Here is a 13,977-nt window from a genome sequence, read left to right on the forward strand (position 1 = left end):
CAATTTTTACGTTTTAACTTGCGTTTCCTAAATTTTACTCTGTACTTACGGAGGATAAAACAGGCAGTAAGTCGAGTTGGGACCCGAATCGGAGACACACCGCAAAGGCCGACCGCACATCCCTCAAGAGATGGCACGTCATACAGGAAAATAAAGTGCCGCAACTGGGACACGGGTACGAGTGGGGGTCGGGGGAGGGGGTGTCAAACTGTCCCGCCTGCCTGGTACGGGCGAGCCGGAATGTCGTAATGAGCGAAAACACTGGACAGCCGTGGGGAGCTGGCTGTGCGTCAGTCCGCATTTATATACACACACCGTGCTGAAGATTACAGCTAAAGCGCTACACTGTGCCGGAATAAACATGCCCGCAACACACTATTTACTGGGGGTCGTGGGAGAAAAAGCCGGAGGGAGTGGTTTTTAAAAAGGCGTCAAAGTATGACAGCTACGAATACTAAAACAAGTATAAATGCAGCGATCTGCAAAAACCATAAAAATAAAATATATGCATCTATATGCGGGAACCGAGCTTTTTGACGTGGAAATTTTGATTTTAAAAAGTACCGATTGACATAACAGAAGCAAACATTCAGGGTGCTACGGCACTGCACCAAACCATGGCAGGGAAATGGCATCGCACAACACGGCACAAGCATCCTATAGATCGGAACCTGGACACTGGATAATCGCACTACTTTGGCAAGATCCAGACGAGTTTAACGCTGTCAACGTGCCACCAATCGCCCAGTCGTTTTTCCACCCAGCTATGTAAATTAAGTGACAGTGCTGTTTTATGCGTGCATTGTCGGACTAATGACACTTAATGCGACCGGGACAGTTTGTTCTAACACCGCAACCCCACCTCACCCATCCCATCCCTCCCCAAACCTCAGTCCGGATCACTGCATAACTTGAATGAACGTGAAGCGGCGACTCACCTTTCAGACAGGCCAGGTTTGAAAACAGAGCTGTAGGGATCGAGCCGCTGGATCGGTCGGCAAGGACTGAACGGTGCGGAATCGGGGGTCTCCCGTTCACTGCAGCGCTGCCCCAGGGCTGATTTTCTGCTGTCACACCGATCCACTGCCGCTGTTGTTCAGTGTGCAGAAACTCCACCCCAAGGCTACCCGTGGCCCAGCAGCTCCTTTCCCTCATAGGCAAGTCCCAAAAGATGGCGGCTGTGCGCTCCACCACCTCCCTCCGTGACAAAACTGGGCGGGAGGGGGGAATATGCAGGAACGGCCCCGAAGCACCCTCGGACTAACGAGCGGCGACGCCCTTGATCCGGTCCGAGAGATCAGCCGCCGCTCTTTGCTGTGATATAGGGAGGGAATATGTTACAGGGTAACTGTTTGTCGGGCTGTGATTTTTATTGCCCCGCACTCTGAATCACCGGTTCCAGGAACCCGGGGCTCTGCACACTCATTTAGCAGGAGTCCTACTGCCCACAGCAGGCTGAGCACACGCAGGGCGACCAAGTCCCAGGGGGCGGGAGCACGGCAGAAAAGCGACCGGGGTGGAGTCAAAGAAAACGGCATGCCCGCTGCCGCGCAATAATTATCTGAATCTAATTAATAATTATACAAAAGTGTGCGCCGTAATTCAAACGGCTGCTGCGGTCATAGAGCTGTCCCCTACGGGGACTACTTAATAATAACGGATAACTAGATCTAAAAATGCAAACTATCGTTACACCTAATTGCCAAGTCGTTAATAGATTAATATGCATAACAAAAGGTCATAGTTACCAGAAAAACTTTAACGTCAGGCCTGGTTTAAAAAAAAGTAGTAAGTAATAATAATAATAATAATAAATGATGACGATGAAGCTTTCCTGTTGTCGAAATATTACCCACTTTTGCGTATAAATATATATTCGTGTTATTCTGAATTATTTGGCCTGAGATATAATTATTTATCTGGAGCAAATCTGTCTACTGTCTACGTCTGCTGCTGTAAAATTTCGGAAGCGGAAGTGTGGATGGCGAGAAGCAGCGGGGAAAAGAGCGGACGGGGAGGCTGAACTTAGGGGGTGAAATAACTCATCTGTAAAAACTGTAGGCTCCCCACTCTTGCTTTCCTCAGTCATTCTGTTTTGTTTAAGGCTAAAGGCAGAAAACCGCTGGTCTGTTGAAACAAGAAGACTAAGCTGATAGGATAAACATGACTTTTTTCATACAGGAATTGCTGTGTAATGCTGGGCACTGGTGAGGTCTCTTTCCACCTGCACCTGTTTGTTTTTAAGCAGATGGCCAGGTGTACCTGGGTGCGCCTCCACTCGTGCTTCCCTGCACAGATGGACCTGTGAGAACCAGGGATCATCTCTGCCACTCACAGCAACAGCCCTACTCTCCTGGTTGCCCATTAGCCTAAACATGGCCCCTAACACCAATCCCCCCCCAGGAACTACCAATCAATGACACAAGGGCCTTTCTCTGCCATTGTCATGCTTTTCAGTCGGCTATTATCATTCAGCTGTTGCTGCTGGGTACCAGATGCATTTACCAAGAACAGAAAGTTCCTTCCGTCTGGGCTGACAGGCCTGTACCTTAGAATAGTGTTTCTCAACCCAGTCCTCTGGGACCCCCAGGCAGGTCACATTTTTGCTCTGTCCCAGCTCCCACCGAAAACATTTGACTGTCTGGGGGTCCTCAAGGACCGGTTTGAGAAACACCACCTTAAAATAACAAAATGTTTACCAAAAAAAAAACTTAAGCCACCTAACAGAGCTGCACTACTTGGAGAATAGCACTGGGAGTGGATGCCTATATCGGGAACTGCTCTGTGTATCATAAGACAGAAAAAGCGTGAAGTAAACGACTCAAACAAACAGTATGTTAAGGCTGATCGATGCACATTGAACCTCCAGTGCTAAACCAACTCTAAGTTGGACCTGGCTTACTGTCCTCCATTCATAATAATGTAGATTGAAACACATCCTGGAGATGCAGAGTGAGAGAATGACAGCAACGTTCTATTCCCGTTCACAGTCGGCCAATGTGAGTGCAGGATGGGCAGCCGGCACTCCTGATTGGCTCCCTTCCAGCTCCCCTGTTGCTCTGCCAATAGGAATGTAGCATTCCATGTCTCTGTATCCAGGCGAACAGGAGGCTTATTCAGGCCGTGTCATGAATGAGAGTTGCAGTGCCATATTGCACCGGTGACACATGGAGCCGCAGAGCCAGCTCACACCCACTCCCTGCATGTGCCACATCACACAGGGTGTACACAGCTTTTATGGGTGCACAGCAATCTGAGTGACCCCAATTTGCCATCTTAAAATCAGCTGTGTGAGATTGCTAAATCACTAGGGGTTAAAGACTCGGACATATGCACATCAAAGCCAAGCAGCTTTCATTAAGGGCTTAATTGAAAAGTGGGTGCTGAGGTGAAGAAATCGACACTAGAGCAGCAAACACATTTGTGGATTTAAATTAACCCACTTAAAGCCACCCACAAACTCTGTAATGACATTTAAATGTACATTTACTATACAGATTTGCACAGGAGGGGAATTAGAGGACGGAGTGAAATGCATCAGTGATGATGCGCCTGCCTGATACCCCATGCTTCACTTTCATCCTAAGTCCAGTTCCGCTATTATCACCTGACCTGCTGCCATTGTCGGCAGATGTGTATCCAGGCAACAAAGGCCATCTGGATAAGAAAACAGGCAAAATGCAAACTTGGTCTTAAGTCCATCCATCCATCCATTTTTCAAACCACTTATCCTACTGGGTCGCGGGGGGTCCGGAGCCTATCCCAGAAGAAATGGGCACGAGGCAGGGAACAACCTAGAACGGGGGGCCAGCCCATCGCAGGGCACACTAACACACCATTCACTCACGCATTCCTATGGTGAATTTAGCAAGTCCAATTAGCCTCAGTATGTTTTTGGACTGTGAGGGGAAACCGGAGTACCCAGAGGAAACCCCACGACACCATGGGGAGAACATGCAAACTCCGCACACATGTGACCCAGGCGGAGACTTGAACCCGGGTCCCAGAGGTGTGAGGCAACAGTGCTAACCACTGCACCACCATGCTGCCTCTGCCCCTCTTAAGCCCCATACTTAATTTGAAAAGGGTATTTGGTACGTAAACTGTGGCCTGTCAGAACCTTCTTTCCTTTCCTAGGAACTGCCTTCTTATCTCTGCGAACTGGCATTTCCTGCGACAGAGCCCTGCGGACGGCCCTCTGTGCCGCCCCTCTGCCATGGCCATAAGTGCAGACAGGGTGAAAGTGCCCTCTACCTGTGAAGTTACAGAGATGCTACCAGCTGGAGGCAATAAAATCCATCCATGTACCAAACTTCCAGCCCCTCAATCTGAAAACAGGTGCCTGTCCCAGGCAGCACAGGGCAAAAGACTGTGGTACACCCTGGACAGGCTATCACAGGGCACGCAAGAGAAACAACCAACTCCTATCTATATGCCACATGTCTACTTGGGACAGGGGCAGAGCCAGGCGCTGTACACATTCCAAGCTTAACTGAAACCTTAGTTGTTCAGGAGCATGCTCCCCCGGGGAGACTTTTTTCCCCGTTTACAGCATGATTTTTCAAACCGTTTGAGGTAACACAATACCTAAAAATCTGTATATCTTTCAGGAAACCATGATACCTGCCCATGAAAAAAAAAAAAACATCTCTATTCAAAACCAGCCGTAAATTTCGCCCCGGGTCGCCAGGTGGCAGCAAAACACGAAAAAGTGTTGGTAGGTTGGACAGAACAAGAAACTGTTTTTGGCACATTAATATGACGTAATGCGCACCCAGAGGAGTGTCATTACTCCATCACGTGAGGAAAAATGGCTGTCGACGGGGAGCAGCAGCAGGCCCACAGAGCAGGGATTTACAAACAGAAAAATAAGCAGCACAAGCATGGAAAACACCGCACGAAGGGCGAAATCGAGAGGGAAAACAAAGGTGCGTGGGGCGTGTTTGGCTGGTTTGGAGCGCAAGGACATGACAGCACTACATTTGTTTATGGAAACAACTATGCGTGCAAAACACGTGTTAGCGCATCACTCGTAATCTTCGGCTTAGATAGCAGTCACCCATGTAGTCTGCCATGCACCATGAAACTGAATCTGTATGACTGAAGCACGATTTCAAAATTTCAATAATGTTTTTCTGTATGAAAATCTTGTAGGTCGCTGTTGTGTATTCAGTATACATTTTACATTATAATCCGTACCACGATAATGTCAGAAGCGTTTAGATTTATTCGGACCGCTGATCGAAGCCCGCAAGGACTCCGGGGCACTGAGCCATGAAAGCAGAAGAATTTGCTCAAAAACGGCTGAAGACCCGTAACAAACTTGTTTTCCAGGTCGAGTGGCAGTGATGGCCCTCACCAAGAAGCAGAGGAAAGAACAGCGGAAGATGGACCGGAGACACAAAGCCAACCAGTTACGTCGTAACAAGAAAGACCAGGTGAAATATAGTGTCGAGATAGGCAGTGTAATTTGTATAATCTGGGGGCTGTATCACGAATCTGATTCTACGAAGTAAGGTAAATTTTGAAGGTAAGTTCCACTCTGACTAAACCAAACAAATACAATCCCAGAACATCACGACGCTGAATATCAGCAATTTATGTCAAGCCATGTTTTCGTACGGAAACAACGCTTACCGAACGAGTGCGCCTAAAAGCGTTCAGTGAGCCCCAATCGCCGAAGTATAGCTCGCAGCAGGGCTGCGCATTTCAGTGCCTTGGAACAGAAAATTATGGTAAAATATTAAGGATTCAAGTACAATAAGGGCGAAGAGAAACACCAAAGCTAAAAGGCATGCTGCAGCAAATCCCTGACAACAGAAATTCATGCTTAGTTTGATGGTCTTTAAGAAAATTAATTTCCAAACGTGTTTGTGGTTTTCGTAATTATTTAGTCTGTTTATTCAAGATTCTTTATTTGCTACATGCATAGTTATACAGGTTCAACATGCAGTGAAATGTATTCATAATCCCAGTATTCAGTATTAAACTTGTCCATCCAGCCATCCATCACCGTAACCACTTAATCCCCACCAGGGTTGCCGGGGGGGGGGGACCGGAGCCTATCCCGGGAACAATGGGGTGCAGGCAGGAACCAAGTCTGGGCGTGATCCAACACACCGCAGGACGCACACAGCCACACGTACACAATTACTGGGCCAACTTAGTCACCAATTAACCTACCCCGCACACTTTTGGATTGTGGATGGAAGCCAGAGCCCCCAGCTGAAACCCACGCCAACACGGGGAGAGCATGCAAACTCCACACAGAAAGGTCCTACAACCGACCCGAACCCAGGACCTTCTTGCTGTGAGGCAGCAGTCCTAACCACCACACCAGCCTATTTGTCACCCTTCAAAACCGATTCAATATCCCTGCATCCATCATACACACAGGCATAGGGAATGTGTGTGGTCTGGGAAGACAGCGAAGTTGTTGACATATTTTAGGATGGCAGCATCCATGTTCATTTACAACAACCCCATTCAAAACGGAAAGGGTAGAATAAGCAAGCTAATGACCATAAAACTGAGTTGGACATGTCCAGTAAAGTGTGGCTTCAGGAATGGATTATGGAGTAAAATGCACACCACTTGATGTTCAGATCATGTTTTTCTATACATCTTTTTTAACAATTTCACTGTCTCCATTGCCCACCAGTGTAAGAGAGTGGCAGCTATGGAGTGTGAAGTGTACATGTGACATTAATTACACTTCACTTGTAATCTAGAAAACCAAGGGGTGTGCAAGAGTTATCAACTCATAATGCGGTATTTGTTCAGTATTTTAGTAGACTGCCACATTACGCAGATGTTATAAAGATTGAACACAAATAAAAAAACGGGTTGGAAATGCAAAAATAATCTCCGTGCATTTCTTCCCGTGGACATCAGTGGTCTGTGATTAAAAACTGTCTGGCTTGCTTGTTGAAAGAAACGACAGCCGTAAAACTCAATATGGAATATGCAACTAACTTTATCAGTCACAGGATTCTCTTCGACAAACTGTTATGAGAGTTTGGGAACGTCAGGTAACATATCGGCTCCTCTTTGATTGGCCCAAGCACTGTCTAAGATCTGTGGTTCTGAAAGCTAACCTGCTCTGGATCAGTTGTGCTGTATAGTATGAGTTACCATAGTCATGTATCCCATTTAGAAGAGAATCGGCATTGTGATATCGAAACGCTGCTATTTATCCTTAGAGTTAGTTGGCTAAGCAAGAATCCAGCTTCGTGATATAGGGCCCTGGTGCCACACAGTCTGACCCACAAGCTCTTATAATAAAGAATATTATTTTCTGTTAAGTGAGTCTGTTAGCAATGTTAATCTTACCTGTGTGCCTGTCACCCCCTGCTGCCGGCCTCAGGTACTGACAGAGAAGCGGAAGTTGGGCAGCAGGGACGGACCCCCCCACCTGGTGGCCGTGGTGGCCTTGCATGCGGAGGCTGATGCCAGGGCAGTGATGAAGCTGCTCCAGGGAGAGGATGTGGGGGGGCTGGTTCACGAGAAAGCGGGGGTGGAGACGGCTGGTGACAGCTTCGGCCTTGTCCTGCCACGTTTCAAACAGAGGTTTATGTTCATCAGGCCAGACACAGGTAACATGGCGCACACACTGTAAAATATTATTATGTATTCCACGGCTGTATATCATTTAAAAATTTTTCATTGTCTGGAAATTGTTCACTGGTGCTTCAGTGTGGGAGTGGAACCTGCACCCTTTGGTGACAGACCTCACCTACCAGTGTGCCCTCATTTGCTGGTGCAGACCATACGCACATCACTCGGAAACGGCCGCTGTGTTTTAACCAAGGGTTTTTTGACAGTGTAATGTGTACTACCTGCCAGTCTTGTTGACATATGCGCCCGTCTGTCCCCCAAGCCGACCTGCATGCCCTGCTGGACGTAGCGAAGGTAGCCGACAGCCTGGTGTTTGTGCTGGACGTAGCACTGGGCTGGGACACATACGGAGAGTATTGCCTCTCTACCCTGTTTGCACAAGGCCTGCCCAGCCACGGTGAGCTGCCCAGCTGTGTGCCGCATCCCAGAGCCAGACACACACTCCTCAGTCTCCTCTCCCATCCTCTCATCAGTAGAATTTAATAAATTTACAGTTTTAAAAGATTTGTCACTTTTAAATGACCACCGGGAGGCAGTATACCTAAAAGGTTTGTTTGCTGTGCCCTCTCCATCCTGCTGCCCCCTCCTGTATGCTTTTCCTCTCTTCCTCTAGCGCTGGTATGTACGGGTTTGGCCACGCTGCCAGCGAAGAAGCGGGTCGAAGCCAGGCGGTCTCTGGCGCGGGTCATTGCTGCCCGCTTCCCTGATGCACGCCTTTTCCCACTGGACTCTGGGCCAGATGCTGCATTGCTGCTCAGGCACTTGGCGATGCAGCGTCAGCGGCGCCTGGGCTTCCGATCCCGCCGCGCGCACATGCTGGCCCAGAGAGTGAGCTATACCGCTGGTGCTGCTGGCCTGGGCACCCTGCACGTCAGCGGCTATGTCCGAGGGCGCCCCCTGAAGGTGGACAGGATAGTGCATATCATCGGTTATGGAGACTTTCAGCTCCGCCAGGTTGATGCCCCCCCCGACCCCCTGCCCCTTCTGTCAACATCTCGACCCCCAAAGCCAGGCAAAGGAGAGGATGTGGAGATGCTGGTGAGCCTGTTGAGCTAAAACTGATTGCCTTAAGATTTAACAAATGTCATTTCCTTCATTGTCCAATTAAATCACTGCTTGCAGTTTTGTGTGAAATTCACCAATGAAACAAGTGCAATTTTTACTATCAATTTAGAAGCTAAGATTAAGCAGGAAGAGTTTACAGGTATGGATTCCTAAACCAAAGGATCCTACTCACAGCATTTCCAGAGGGGGTGCTCTTGTTGTGCCCTTCAGAGGGTACCTGACCTTAATTTGCTGCTAATGTCCGGCTGCATAAATGAGCGAGTGGCCCTCTTGGGGCTGGGTCTGTCCTGCAGGATGTGGCCACCCAGGCTGAGGACGGCGCTGCTGTGCGGGTCCTGATGAAAGCAGACCCATCCTGCAGGGAAAGCCTGCAGGCTGAGGCTGAAGTGGACCCTATGGATGGGGAGCAAACCTGGCCCACTGACTTGGAACTGCTAGAGGCTGAAGGTGAGGAATGAGTTTAAGGTTATGGATCCGTGGCATTTTAAAAGGGCGGGGGGTGCATCTGAGTAACCAGGGCCAGTTTGTAGTGCATCTGTCATGTTTAAGCCTTACGTGAACTTTAGATGAAAGACACACGTAGGAGCAGAAGCTGGAGACTCTAGGTTTTTCTCAAACTGGTCTTTCCTATGTTCTGACCCTAATGCCCTTTAAGAGGCTAGAAAAAAAAGAAGGGTGATGAAAGTACCAAGGGGAACATCAGACTACCAGGCCACGTGGATTCTGGATGATGGAGAGGAGAGCGAGGATGCTGAAGAAATCAGTGATAGCGAGGACGACGAGATGACGGAGGACGAGAATGACGAAATGATGGAGGATAAGGATGGCAGTGAGTCTCAGGTACGGAAATGATGTCAGTCTCCATTCTGGATCAGCTGTTCAAGATCTCTAAAGAAGTACAAGAACAGAAACTGTTGATGAGAAATTTGATCATGGTTATAAAAGTCTGCAAATTTGGTAATTTTTTGGTAAGTTTTTGTAGAATTCGGAAGCAGGAGGCCTTTGCTTGAGAGCCAAGTTGTAATGAAAATGCAAATGAATAATAAGGAAGTAGGAGTCAGACGTGGGGGGGGAGGGGATGCTATAAATGCTCGAGCCGTCATGCTAAGGAATGCTGGCTGCCGTGGGCGAGTCCATGTACGCCACACAGACAGCAGGGCCCATTTCCGCAGCTCCTTCTGTTTGCCGTCCGAGGATCTGTGTTTTTGGGGTTGTCACAGCAACAGCTGGGGCCACGAAGGAAGTGGGTTAAATGGAAGGGGCCAGAGGTGATGGGTGTGTGTGCGGGGGGGCAGGGGAGCGATCATGAGGATGGAATGTCGCTGCGTGGGTGTAGGTAGGGCCTGGCGTACCGGGGCAGTCGGAGGTGGGGGGGGGGGGCGGGGGCAGGGGCAGCACGGTGCATACGTGACCCTCTGTCTGTGCACGCCCCACGACAGCAACGCCGTTGTTTGTTTGGCTCTGTGGCGGCCGCTGGGCCTCAGTACCAGCCCGTTCCCCACAACAATGGTGTTTGGGGCCTGCTGTGCTCAGAGAAGCCCCTGCGACTTCCTATTCCTGGGATTCTGCTTCCCGTCCAGGCCGGGGACGAGGCAGCTGCCGTTTATTTACAGTGTGGCTGCCTGGAAGCTGGGGGGGGCAGTCTACATATATGCAGGCTGTGTGTGGCTTGTTTTCTTTAATCGGCCTTAATATGTGTTTGATGTCTGGGTGTCGGGGGGCACATGAAAGGGAGGGTCTGAATGTTGGTCAGGAACAATGGAGCGGGGTGACTTTGTATTTTGGCAGCTGCGGCTGGCGGCTCCGCAGGGGACTTGGAGCAGCGGCATGAACACTGACCATACGCACAGCACAGAAACCATTTCATATGCTGAAGCAGCATAGATCCCTCAACATTTAGGGCACGGAACCCTTTCGCGTCATGATGGGGCACGGAACCCTTCTTGGTTCCTCCGCGGTCGGACACACATGGTTGACCTACAACCGACATGACTGACCATCTGCTAAAACAGTTAAAAATGCATAATCATAAGCCCTGATTAATGAATCAGGCAGAGCACAGCAGCTGCCATACGGCATAGTTAGCATGTTAGCTAGCTGTCGACACCCTGAAGGCAACTGGAAGACGACACCATCTGTATAACTTATAGGACCTGTAGGAGAAGTGCGTGCCGACTTTAATGTTTTAAGGATGAGTCATTTCACATCACTGTGCCCATTTTGTGGACATCATTAAATCTGACTTTTCCCATGAATTTGGGAAATGTTCATAGCTGAACTCTGTCCTCATTGTGCCAGCATGCAGGTCAGGACCGCACCTCTGGTTCTGAGGAGGAGGAGGAGGAGGAGGATGAAGAAGAAATAAGCTCAAGCAGGCGCACGAGTGCCGAGCAGCACTATGACGAGCATGTGAATGAGGAGCAAGAGCAGGAGGAGCTGCAGCGGTACCGGCAAGCACACGCAGACGACATGTTCCCTGATGAGGTGGACACGCCCCTGGACACGCCGGCCCGCAGCAGGTACTGGTGGCTGCGGGACACTGCTGCACGCTGCTAAGCCTGTCCCAGTGCTGACCCCCCCCCCCCCCCACTCCCTCAGGTTCCAGCGGTACCGAGGACTGAAGAGCTTCCGCTCGTCGCCCTGGGACCCCTTGGAAAACCTGCCCCCCGACTATGCCCGCATCTTCCAGTTCCAGAGCTTCGAGCGCACGCGGCGAAGGGTGCTGGCCGAGGCGGCACAGGAGGAGGATGGGGCCATGGTGAGGGCCGTGTGTGTGTGTGTGTGTGTGTGTGTGCGTTTGCGCGTTTGTGTGCGCGTTTGCGTTTGTACAAAGGGCTCCGCAGGCTCACCCTGTACGGCTCCTCTCCAGGTGGGCTGGTATGTCACCCTGCACATTGAGGAGGTCCCCGCTTCTGTGATGGAGAGCTTCCAGAGTGGCAGGCCCCTGGTCCTGGTCTCCTTGCTCCCCCACGAACAGAAGGTGCATGTCTGTGCGCACGTACATAAACACACACAAAGGCCATACACATCCACTTATCCATATTGGCTAAATGAATGAACGTCAACCTCTCAGGCCCAGGCTGAAACAATCCCATAAATATACTTTGGGACTCTTATTAACATATGATACTTCATGTCATATAAGCCCCCAATGACCTTTGACCCTCCCGCACCCCTTCTCTTCCAGATGTCGGTAATGCACATGCTGGTGAAGAGACATCCCAGTAACACATTGTCCATCAAATCCAAGGAGCAGCTGGTGTTTCAGTGTGGGTTCCGGCGATTCCGGGCCTCCGCCCTCTTCTCCCAGCACACGTCAGGTAGCAGCAGCGATTCCGGTGTGCTCTGGGGGACACTGGCCAGTGGTGCTGAGATATGCATGAAAACAGAGAAGCAACAGCCTTCCTCTGCACCAGATACAGATCTCAAGCATTCAACATGTTAGAGATGTATGAGAGAACAGAGAGAATTTCATAAATGGCTAATGATTGCAGAGATGGTGTTTGCTGGCTGAATTTAAAAGATTGAATCCTTATAGAAGTAGCTCAGAATAATTTTTCAAGGGCTGTGTGTGCACACATAGGCCCATGTTTGTATGTGTACCCTGCCCTAACCTTCTCTGGGTGGTACTTTACAGTACATGCAAGGAAGCACGATCATTAACCTCTGTCTGGCTCCACCCACAGCCGATAAACACAAGATGGAGCGTTTCCTGAGGCCCAACGCCCCAACCGTGATGTCTGTGTACGCCCCCATCTCCTTCCCCACTGCTGGGGTCCTGGTTTTCAAGGAGCGGGATAATGGTGAGCGAGAGCGAGAGCTATCTCAACAGAATGTTCTGGGCTGGAACCCCGCGTCCACCATCGTCCGCCCCACGGTGCCCAGTCACAGCTGTTTCTCTAACTGTTGCTATGTCTCCACCTGTCCTCCTCAGGTATGCAGGATCTAGTGGCAACAGGCCACCTACTCGCTAGCGCCCCTGACAGAGTGGTGCTGAAGAGGATTGTGCTGAGTGGACACCCCTTCAAGATCAACCGCCGCTCTGCGGTTGTCAGATACATGTTCTTCAACAGAGGTGTGCAGCACCCTGCCCTCACTGGCACAACACAGTTACAGAATGACAGTGACATTTCATAGCACTGCCAGTGATGATTACGGCACCAGGGGCCAGCATCACAAAGCTGGATTTCTTGCTTAGCCGGTTAAGTTGTTGCATTTAAGGTACCTCAGTTTAAATGGATTTTTTATTCTTTCACTTACATTCTTCCCAGACTAGCATGAATCTGACAAGTCATCCGGCTAAGCAGGAAATCCCGCTTCATGACACAAGCCCCTGAAACAGTAATTATGCAGAATGTTAAAATTGCTATTATACCCATACAGTGATAGTACAGCGCTCAGCCCTCGGACCGAAGCTGGTCTGACTGTTTAATACGACAGGGCAGTTTTCTGACCACTGCTTAATTTCCCTCCAATTTACAGAGGACATCCTTTGGTTCAAGCCAGTGGAGCTGCGAACCAAGTGGGGGAGAAGAGGACACATCAAGGAAGCCCTGGGTACGAAAGTGACTTCGCCTAGTGGCAAGGGAAGGACCTGCAGCTGCCTCTCCATCCACTGACCCCCCTGTCTCGTGTGTTTCAGGCACCCATGGACACATGAAATGTGTCTTTGACAAGCAGCTGCCATCCCAGGACACGGTTTTGATGAACCTGTACAAGCGGGTCTTCCCCAAGTGGACCTACGACCCCTATGTGCCTCAACCCCTGCCGTGGGTCCAGCAGGAGGCGCCAGCAAACCTGGCGGAAGCTGACATGGAATAGACTGTCCCTGGAGGAGTGGGATTTTGTGGGAAGTGTCTCTCTCACACGTGATTTATTATACATGGACTAAGTAAAGCCTGTTTGCTGAAACTGCTTGTCCAGGAGGTTTATGAAAAGGCTCTGTTTATTTCCCGTTTACTCACTTGTTCTTGGAGAACTTCCACTGCTCACCACTAGGTGTCAGAAGTGTATTGATGGGTCCGTGCCTGTCTGCTCCTTCAAACCTGCAGGGGAACCCAAAACAACTGACTCAAATCCATCCGTTCTGTGGTCTGATACCCGTCTCGGCCCAGTAACACAAGTCTGCGACACTGTCTGTATAAAATGGGAATGTTTGAGATTAGGACCAAGCGCTGGAACCTTCTCCTGTGTCTTCTGCACGACTTTCAGGAAGAGGGTTGAAGATGGTTCCTTAGAGCAGTGTACAGAGAGGACGGCAGCACAATGACACTTCAGACACAGTCTTATGGCCCA

General features: G+C 49.8%; 2 protein-coding genes across 4 annotated transcripts in view; one reads left to right on the forward strand and one right to left on the reverse strand.

The window, feature by feature from the left end:
- Positions 1-7,450, reverse strand: part of taok1a (TAO kinase 1a) — a 24,113-nt gene extending 16,663 nt beyond the window's left edge. Inside the window, exon 1 of one of the 3 annotated variants that reach the window (XM_048981311.1) lies at positions 939-1,307. The gene's annotated coding sequence lies outside the window, so the exon portion shown is untranslated. Of the gene's footprint in view, positions 1-938; positions 1,453-7,332 lie in introns of those variants that run through there. The other 2 variants (XM_048981309.1, XM_048981310.1) reach the window with 2 other exon arrangements.
- tsr1 (TSR1 ribosome maturation factor) lies at positions 4,767-13,593 on the forward strand. The gene is made up of 15 exons (XM_048981312.1): positions 4,767-4,928; positions 5,335-5,438; positions 7,367-7,595; positions 7,880-8,014; positions 8,231-8,655; positions 8,976-9,129; positions 9,338-9,522; positions 10,981-11,201; positions 11,281-11,440; positions 11,552-11,662; positions 11,870-12,002; positions 12,369-12,485; positions 12,617-12,757; positions 13,165-13,239; positions 13,325-13,593. The coding sequence occupies exons 1-15, from the start codon at positions 4,811-4,813 to the stop codon at positions 13,501-13,503; spliced, it is 2,487 nt and encodes an 828-aa protein (XP_048837269.1). The 5' UTR covers positions 4,767-4,810; the 3' UTR covers positions 13,504-13,593.
- Positions 13,594-13,977: the final 384 nt, after the last annotated feature.

This window comes from Brienomyrus brachyistius, chromosome 17 (genome assembly GCF_023856365.1).
Source record: "Brienomyrus brachyistius isolate T26 chromosome 17, BBRACH_0.4, whole genome shotgun sequence".
NCBI classification, from domain to species: domain Eukaryota; kingdom Metazoa; phylum Chordata; class Actinopteri; order Osteoglossiformes; family Mormyridae; genus Brienomyrus; species Brienomyrus brachyistius.

What these genes read in the sequence shown, in the direction of transcription:
- tsr1 (XM_048981312.1), top strand. Translation starts at nt 4,811, where the DNA reads ATGGCTGTCGACGGGGAGCAGCAGCAGGCCCACAGAGCAGGGATTTAC. An exon ending in AGGAGGAGGATGGGGCCATG is followed by an intron (nt 11,441 to 11,551) that starts GTGAGGGCCGTG and finishes GCTCCTCTCCAG; the next exon opens with GTGGGCTGGTATGTCACCCT. An exon ending in ATACATGTTCTTCAACAGAG is followed by an intron (nt 12,758 to 13,164) that starts GTGTGCAGCACC and finishes TCCAATTTACAG; the next exon opens with AGGACATCCTTTGGTTCAAG.